Below are 9,701 nucleotides of genomic sequence, written 5' to 3'. Positions count from 1 at the left end.
TCAAGTCGGTCGGCTTTCATGATAAGGGGGCTGGCCTCCTTGCTTTTCGGTGGAGATAGATAGGACTTCTTAGGAGTGGGAATGGAGAGAGATTCCTCCAATCCCTAAAAAGGAAAACAAAAGGCGATAAAGGAAAAGCCGAAAGCTTAAGACGAGTGTGAAGAGCGGGGGGGGGGGGGGGGGGGGGGGGGGGGGGAGGGTAAAAGGAAAAGCTAGACATCCGTGTGCGTGTGTGCTCTTGGATCTTGATGGGTGTGAGTGTTAGGGAAACAAATTCGTCTTTTTCAAGTCATTGCTCTCTCTTTCTCTCTCTTCACGCCATGCCATGCCTTGGAGGCATGGACCAGATTCTTTGCCATCTTTAGGCTTCGCAAAGGGCGCCTCTTCTTGTTGATGATTAGGAGTTTTTCAGGTTGTTTTCTTTTCTTCAAACAAGATCACTTTATTGATGATAGCTTTTTAGGCAGTTGTTGTCTGATTAAATTGCACATAGATTGCTAGTAGATAAGTTTTGAGGTTAATTTTGAATCATTTTTGCATAGTTTAACATTACAAAAGAGCTGTTTTTAGCCTCTGCATGAGGAAGCGAGACTTGCTAGTGATGTAGACAAAGCTAGTCATACCATTCTAATAATATATAAGAGCCTTCCTGATGCCCAAATAATTCAGGGAGTATTAAATCTGCACATTGCAAACAGACTGATTTATATAGAAAACTTACAGCCTCTTATTAATTTTGTTATAATCCAAAGCTCATTAATAGAAGAAAGAGGTCAAATAGGAATTTACAAACAGACTTCAAACTCGGGCTCCCAAAACTTGCTCATAAGCAGCATACCATCATGCGGCATCCAAATCCTCAACGTACAAGGATGCAACAGAGAATCTCTTTGGCAGAGAATACTTCACATTATTTTTGCTCATTTATTTGAAACTTTCCATTTGCTCCAATGCTAAGAACTGCTGGTAATATCAGTTTCTCATTGCTCTCTTATTCTTCCTCTGAAGAAGCTTTCTCAACAAACTGAGGCCACCTTTTTGGTCAGGCCTTTTAGAAACGAGCGCAAGAACTGTTGCATTAGACTCACTTTTGTAGTTAGCAAGCTCATCCAGATGATAAAGCTTATCAGGTGACTTCCCTGGGGATGGATGAGGCATATTTTTTATCAACTCATTGTTTCCATGGTCGTTGTCTCTATGGATGTTTCGCCCATGTAGCATGCCTACTTTCAGGTTCTCAGAGGTTGCAGCTGGTTGACTTTGTGGTTCAGTGCATATGATTTCCTTCGTTTTAGGAGATATGGCTTCTTCAAATTCAGCATCATGCTCTGCTTGTATCTGATCGAGTAACCGAGGTCGATGAGTGGATTTGGAAGTTGAAGGGCTATACATTACTTTATCCAAAATAGCTGCATCTTTTGGAGATGCCAAGGCTTTCAATTGTTTCCCAAGATTTAGGATTGTTTCCTGGCAATGGGCAAGTTTCTCTGATGCTGCGGCAATTTCAATGTCCTGCAAGGTCAAAATGGCATTCAAAGTGAGTTAAGGAAAACAACTTACCAGCCATGAAACCTTACTTGACCACAAGAGGTGCAGCAGGAATAACGTGATGCAGCACCAAATAAATTACACATAATTGACGAATGGTATTAGAAAATAATGGAGTGAAGAAGAAAGCAGATGATAAAATCAGTGCAATGTAAAATACTACACGGAAACACAAAGATATGGCGATAGCTGATACAGTTTGTTTAAATGAGACTTTCACTTATGAATATGAATAATTGAGGTAGGATCTGAACAATCAACACATCATGGATGAAATTAAAAATCATACAGAGATAATGTTGCTGGACGTTCAATAATAGATGGGTCATAAAGTGTATGTCACATATTATCATTGTCAGTTGATGAACCTGTCAAAAGGACCTTTTCAAGACAAACAGATTAGACTAGTTGTCAGCATTGACCAGATACCATTTTTGTTGTGTTGAATACAATTAGATTTTATACTTCCTTTTTTTATTTGATCTAGCCCAATATATAAGTAATGTATAGGAGATTGTCAACTCGAAATGCTTGGGCCATAAATGTGTCTATGCAAATCAACTAGGACACCGACCTTCTTCTGAAGCTAAAAATTACCTCGTATACAGGAATAATCTTGCAGAAACCCGATTATGTTAAACATATGACTCAAAGCATTACCTTTCCCTACAAGATAACCACCCTTCTAGGAAATTTTAGAATGACCCCAAACGAAGGTATTTAATACCAATGGACAAAATGTTCAACCAAATGTGCAAGCTTCGATAGACAATCAAGTAGCAATCTATAAACCGGTATTACAAATATAAAAGTAAATAGAAGTACAAATTGTCATTTCTTTCTTTCTTTATCTTTATTTATTTATTTGCAATGGAGATCGCTAGATCATGCGCAGTGAGAGTGCAAGAGCTATAAAAGAAACATTGACGACTTTTACTTTAAGCCATCAATTTAATAAAATATTTTCAGTATGGAATATGGAACTCCATATCATCTTGAAAATCTGCAGAGGCCAGATTGCCAATGAATTTACAACAAATCTACATATCAGAAAAAAGGGTACAAACCAGTTAATCCGATAAGAAGATCATGAGACATCAACGAAAGAAATCAAACAGATGAAGGTCAAAGAATTGGGACCCGTGCCAAACTGTATTGTATGATATGACAGCTTATTGAAAGCCAACTGTTAAAAAATTGTAACTTGTCTACTGACCACTAGATGTTAGCCATGAGCAGCCACAACTGTTTTGGCTTTTGAAGCTCTCCAATCTTGCTTAACTAGGATTGCTTACTTCAAGAAAGTTATCCTCCATGTAAAGCAGGTCTAGAAACCATTTTATGTTCAGCTAGAAATCATCACGCAACACTATTTATTTACAGTGAATTCATTTTAACATGATTTATTTCCTATAGAAAGAAGATGCAACTTTTATGTGCTTTTGTGGAAGCAAATGGAAGATAGTAGTTCACTTTATACCTTGCAAGAATTTCCACCTTGTGCTCATCTAAAATGGAGTTCAAGTGTCAGAGAGATGTAGAAACTTACTGTTCTGAGTTGCTTTTCTTCTTGTCCAGCAATGTGTTTTGGACTTCCCTTGGCAGCAGCACTGTATTATGCACAATTAGATGGTACAAATGATTATTGCACTAGCAAATATGGAAGCTAAGAAAAAAGATTACCTTTCTAACTTCAGTGGTACTTCACGAAATGTTGTCTCTGGCTTCTCAGAACAGTTACTTCCCTTTTCGAGTTCAAGAGATGAGAATCTTTTATGAGTCTCGTCCAATTCAACATTGGAAGCTGTAATCTGTGAGCCGTGATTATTTAGTAATTTTTTATTTACAATCTGGTCTTCAGTCAGCCCCTTTGATTCTTTCAATGCTTCTAGTTTCACATGGAGACTAGAAAGAGCTTCTGATTCCGGAATTCGAGTAACCAATCTTTCATTTCTAGCACATTCTGTCTTAAGCTTCTCTTTTAAATCCTTTTCCTGTGATACCACATTAAGAGTCTCACATTCCAGTCTTGAATTTTCCACTTCAAGTTTACAGTCAACATCCTCCATTTCAGATGACAAGAGCATCATCTTCTCCTTTTTCATCTTGAGTTCATGATGTTCCTCTATTTTATTTATTTCTGTATCTGGGCTGGTCATCACAGCTTTGAGACCATCATCAAAATGTGATTCTTCTCTGTCTAACTGCTTCATAATAGTCTCCCTCATATCTGATACATCTTGAAGGGAAAAGCAACGGTTGACAATCCAGTCTAATGTTGAGCTGACTTCAGCAGCAAACATGTCGAGGTCAGCCTTTCCATGCAACAGATCATTACAGACAAGGACAAAACGTTGTAGGACAGCAGTAAGTTCAGAAGTTTTCCACAGAATTGCACGAGCTGTATATCCATTTAAAGAAGACACAGATCTTTGACCTTGAGAAACACTTGCATCACTTCCAGGTAGTATATTTTGGTCATCAATATTCTTTGTAGATTTTTGGATGATTCCCTCAACAAGCTTAATTAGCTTACATACTGACATTCCAATATTTGACTGGGAAAAATGGTTTGTTGTTACATCACTGGAAATGTGGGTGACAGATCGTTCCTCAAATGAATCCAAACGATTATGTTGATATCTCTTAGAAACATTGCCATTGGCATGTGGGATGTCTGATGTTTTCCCTTTGTTAGATATACCACTCTTTTGTAAAGCAACTGTAACTTCTTCTAGAATGACTCCTATACTTTTTTGTGTCATATGATGCTTCTGGATGATCACTCTTAAGATATCCTGAAGCCAACTAGGATGGTTTGTAAAGGGTTTGTATGTCGACAGAGTCTGAAGGTCTGTTTCATGGAAATCAGAGAAATTATTAACTAGCATGAGCTCTTTACCTGTAGCTTCTGATAGATCAGTTCTCAAATCAGTTTCTTTGGTGTCTACATATGATCTCTTATCTCCTGAATGAACATGTGAGGACTCAAATGGTTTATCAACAGATATTATTGCTAACTTTTCCATCTCCACAAAATCATCCATCAAACTTAGGTCAGATATTGCAGTGCTCCTACAAGATGGTGATGTTGGTTTGCCATACTTAAAGTGCTCCAATTCTGAAAGTAAAGAACATGACCATGATTCACAGCAACTAATTTCATCTTCCTTACATCCATCCTCAGAAATTGTTCCAAGGGGGTGATCATATAATAAAGGGCTGCTTTTTGCTAACTCTTTTAGCTGTGCTTCAACTTGTGATAATTTGGAAGCTGCGCATGCAAAATTGATCTGCGAGGACTTCAGTTCACTGTTCTTTTTAGTCAATGATTCTTTGAGAATTTTGTTTTCATCTTCAATTGTTTGTAACCTCTCAAGAATAGATGCATCATAACAGTTTTCTGACACAAGATTCTGTGGCGTGATGACTAATGTAGCATTTGACCTTTTCTTCCTTGTTTCAGTAGCACTACTGTCTAACAGTTGAACCTCACTTCTCATTTTAGCTAAAGCAGCAGGCCCTGGCAGTCGCTTCCGTATCATGACACGCAATCTCTGGCACTCCGCTTCTAGCTTAGTGATCTTCTTTAAGCTTTCGAGGTGTTGCTTATGTGCAGCATCAGCTGATTTGAGATTAAATTCTTTATCTTCATTTCGAATCTCAAGTTCCTTCTGAAGCATTGAGACCTCATACTTAAGAGAAGCATTAGATTTCTCAGTTGAATCTAATCTTGCCATAACTTCACTGAAATTTGCTTCAGATAGGGCTTTTGATTTATTTAGTTCTTCGATCAACTTCTCTTTCATCTCAAGAGTCCTATAGAGATTACTATACTCAGCACCTAACTTAGCAATCCTCTTATTTGCCTCAATTAACCTCTCTTCTAAAGTTTCCACCTTTTCCTGTTCTCTAGATATCTTTTCAGCAGCATCAGATGTGATATGATCCTGCTCTTTCTTGGCAGCATTTAACTGTTGCATACAATCTTTTAAAGCTTCCTCTATTCTATCCATTTTTTCTTCTGTGATTACATTCTTATGTAAAGCATCATCAAGTTGTTTCTTCAAAGACACTGCTTCTGCTTCAGACTTTTCCCAACCTGACATACCAATAATTAATGAAGCAATATCAGGGCAAAATAAAACCAAAAATCGATACAGATTAAACAAGTCACACAGAAAAAAAAAAGTCATACAGGCTAAATGTGAACGGAAGAAATAAATAACCTGCAATGGCTTCCTCAGCAACTTTTGCTTGCTTCGCCAGAAGATTGTCTTTTGCATCAGACTCAATGCGAGCAGAGGAAAGTAGTCCATTCAAGTCTTGTAAGGATCTCTCTAGTTCTTGAGCCTTCTCTTTCTGTATAGAAAAGATAAAAATATAATCACTAGTGGAAAATTGAATGAATCTTCTATTTCTTTAATGAAATGACATTATTTAGATAAATAATCCAAATATGATTGTTTTTTAAATGTAGTGTTTTCAACTCATAATACAGTAACAAGTAAAAGAACTGTGTATGAAAGAATATACACTGATAGTACAATGGTTGTGATGCTGCGATTCATTCTATTAGTCTTATCATATGTTAAATCAGGTGCATTTTATTTTATGAGTCTTATCATGTGTCATTAGTTAAGATTAACTCTATTAGAGTATAAGTTGTATCACATCTAACCTTAATACTCCCAGCAATTATACAATAAGAAAACAACTTCATTTCTTTTTGTCTAAGTCACCAAAAAAAACATTCATGAAAGGTATGACCAGATCTTGCGTCTTATATTTTATCCTCACAAAATAAAGAATAATATGTGATCTATACGAGTTAGTGCTAAATCATTTACCTCTTGCTCCTTTACTAAGAGATCCGACTTCTCACTCAAAATAATGGTCTTCTCGGAAGGTTTCCTCTTCCAAAGCCATGCCTTGTGCTCCATACTTCTATGCAGATTTTCTATCAATTTTCAAGCAGTAAATTTCAGACAAATTTTACCAAAGAACCATGAAAGACTTGCTTTACCTATTGATACATAATGATAAAGCATCAGGCTATATATCACCATGATGAAATTTCTTGAAAGCTGAAGTAGAAGACATGCAATTATTTGCCGTAACATATAAAATACAGGCGGCAAAAGAAATAGAATACAAAAGTACATAAACTAAAGTTCTTTCACGTTACAGAAATGAGAAAAAAAGTTAGCAACGCAAATGTCTACAATTACATAAAATTTAGCTGTATAATTGTTCTAGGCAGCACAATCCATTGACTACGCAGCCATGTTAATACCAAAACAAAAAAAAAAGTATTCCGGTGGTCGTATTGACAGGCTAAGAATATGTGGGGTAATCAATGGAACAATGCTACTTGTGATGATTTTTTTTGTCAAAGTATATTTTTTTTGTTAAAACCAGTGAATCCTCTTCCATAGGCTTGCATGTAGGTCAATTCATATGCTGAATAGATAAAACTCATGGGATTGTTACAAATGGTTCAGATCTAAGAGAATATTTTAGTCTTAAATTTATGCCAAAGTAGTTATTCTTCTAATATCAAGAGCTCCCTCCTTATTTTGTTCACCAAACCTCTTGAAGTTGTGGAATAATTTTGATCTCAACTTAATACTCAGAATCGGTACTTTTCAAAAATTTAATATCCTACCCTTGAACATTTCCATGAAAAAATTACTCAAAGGGAAAGGGAATAAAATGATTTTTCAGTCTGTGAATTAAGTTTGGTAATGAAACAGGGCGAAATGCCTTTTTGTCAAAGAAAATGGGGGAATAAAATGTAGAATCCTGGTCTCCTCAAGGATTGCAACTAGAAATTTATAATACATCTAAAATGATCCATAATCCCGTTATCCTCTGCCTGTCCAGATATATAATGATTCAAGTTTATCCTTCTCCTTCACTTTCATCCTCTACTCCCTTAAATCAACTATTTCTCTTTTACGAAGCCAAAGGATGATAATCAGAACAGAACATCATTCAGGACATGATTTTGACCACTGACAATCTGCAAATACTAAGAAGTTTCATGTAGGAAAAAAAGGAAGCTATTTCACGAAACAGACATAAATGAAGATATCCCCTTATGTGGCATGAAGGAAATGTTACACTAAAAATCACCACTTAATGACGAAATAAAGAAGAAGAGGAAGAGGAAGAGGAAGAGGATGAATACGGGAAATAGTCTGCTTCCAAATTTAATGAAGGAAGAAGAACAACTGTCTCTATAAGAAAAAGGCAGATACTGAGCACTAAAGGAAGCATTTTCTGACTCTCCTTTAAGTCTTCTTATTCTCTTTTATTTCTCCACCTAGATAGTATCTGCTCACTTTGCTAAAACCATAGCCTCCTATCTCAGGCTCCAATAACAAACACAAACATAAAGCTACTTAGCCAGTTTACAGAATTTGCTTTTCTTCTCCTAGTTTTGGAACTAATTCATCAGTATGAATCAACAGAGCAACCAACTCCTCCCAGACTCCCCCATGAACATGGAGCAAAAGAAGAAGAAGAAGAAGAAGAAAAAAAAGCCAAGAATGTGAAACACCCAACACATGAATCTAAAAGGACAAAGCAACGGCCATTATTAGCTTGATAGCTTAAGTGAACTCACCTGTCTCGGCTCACTTCGGAATCATCGACACAGACGACTCTCTAAAAGAACGCAAAGCGGAAGAGAAATAGTATAAAGAGAAGAGAGGAAAAGAAAAAGGAGGATGCAGCGAGAACAAAGCTACACAAGTATTCTACTTCTCATTCTCTCACTCTCTTTTTTTCTTTTTTTTTCCTTTTTTTCTGGGTGGTCGAAGTGGGGGCCTGTTGTTGGGGTTGGTGGACCAAATGTTATGAGCACGGATATGTTCTTGGGAGGAGAAAAGGAAGCGTTAAAGCTGCTGCTTTTTGAAAGAGAGAGAGGTGTCGGCGATGGCGTCGATACCCGGAGCGAGTACGCGCGTGAGGCCAGAATAGCAGCGGTTGGTCTGTTAAGCTCCGTTGAGAGCTTCTCCTCTGTTTGCTTACTAAGATATTTGCTATTTATAATTTAATATACTGACATATCTAATATGATAGAAATAAAAAAATATATATCAGATTAAAAAAAGAAGAAAAGATAGTGATAAATCTATATATATTGCTGAGCTTTTTAACAAACGATGTAAGTCCTGTTTCACTTAGATTAGGACCTTCTCCCTAGTGAAAGTTATTAACCAATCCAATGAAGAATCTAATCACAGTTGAGCACTATGGAAGTCACATTGACAAATTGATATTTGGTAGGAGGTTAGTATCAAGACTTTTTATTTTATGCGACATGGAATATAAAGCTTAGATTTCAACTGCTTTGCTTAGGCCAAACACTTTAGATAAAAAGAGAAAGAGACAGTGGGGTAGCTAGTTGTATATCTCAAAGGAGTGGTAGGAAGTGCCTCAAAATCAGATGTACTAATACGCGTCCCGAATCGACGAACTACTCGCCGCTCCGGTAGGGTAGTGGGAGAGGCGTAGTGTCAGGAATGAGAGGCATGGAGAAGGAAAACGATGTATTCTTTTGGTGGATTGCATGAGAGATCTTGGTCACCGAATTCGAAAGCAAAGTGATGATGCAATGGCTTTTTCAAGAATTAGCTCAACGAGAGCTACACTTCAATTGTTTTTCTTTTCTCTATTTTTTTATTTCAGAGAATTAGAAATTTAACGGTGTCATAATTAAACCGATATTATTAAGGGATGGCTCATACAACCATCTCGAGTACTATCTTATTAGCAGAGGTGTGAATTCAGAAATTACTATTGATTTAATTATCATCTTTACTCTTACGAGTCTCAAATGAGAATGAATATGGCACAGTATACTGAGTGTATTATTATTATTTTGTGGTTAAAAACTGAGAAAATTGTGGTCGATGGCAGACAGACAACTACAACGACAATATACCCCCCACCTCACGCTTTAATGAACTGATGCATTAGTCCAGGAATTGGCTCCTTAACTGCTAGGAATGAGAAAAGATTTTAGGTCGTAAAGAATAAGTAGACTAAAAGCTTAATCTTTCCAATTGCCTCTTCCTCTAGTCTCATAATAAGTACTAGCTCCAGACTAGAAGAAAGTTTTTTAAAACATATATATCACTGAG

General features: G+C 36.7%; 1 protein-coding gene across 2 annotated transcripts; it reads right to left on the bottom strand.

Moving 5' to 3' along the window:
• Positions 1-648: 648 nt before the first annotated feature.
• On the bottom strand, positions 649-8,570 carry LOC140777619 (filament-like plant protein 7). 2 transcript variants are annotated; one of them, XM_073121849.1, is made up of 6 exons: positions 8,180-8,570; positions 6,399-6,508; positions 5,778-5,910; positions 3,232-5,650; positions 3,098-3,158; positions 649-1,512 (listed from the first exon to the last, which is right to left on the bottom strand). In XM_073121849.1, exons 2-6 carry the CDS (start codon positions 6,489-6,491, stop codon positions 973-975), a joined length of 3,246 nt encoding a protein of 1,081 aa, XP_072977950.1. In that variant the 5' UTR covers positions 6,492-6,508; positions 8,180-8,570; the 3' UTR covers positions 649-972. The 2 variants fall into 2 exon arrangements, with proteins under 2 accessions (XP_072977950.1, XP_072977951.1); XM_073121850.1 differs by lacking the exon at positions 8,180-8,570 and having other exon boundaries at positions 6,399-6,532.
• Positions 8,571-9,701: the final 1,131 nt, after the last annotated feature.

Source organism: Typha angustifolia, chromosome 15 (assembly GCF_048772165.1).
Source record: "Typha angustifolia cultivar Huaian chromosome 15, ASM4877216v1, whole genome shotgun sequence".
In the NCBI taxonomy this organism is placed as follows: Eukaryota; Viridiplantae; Streptophyta; class Magnoliopsida; order Poales; family Typhaceae; genus Typha; species Typha angustifolia.
This window is presented reverse-complemented; position numbering and strand designations above follow the sequence as displayed.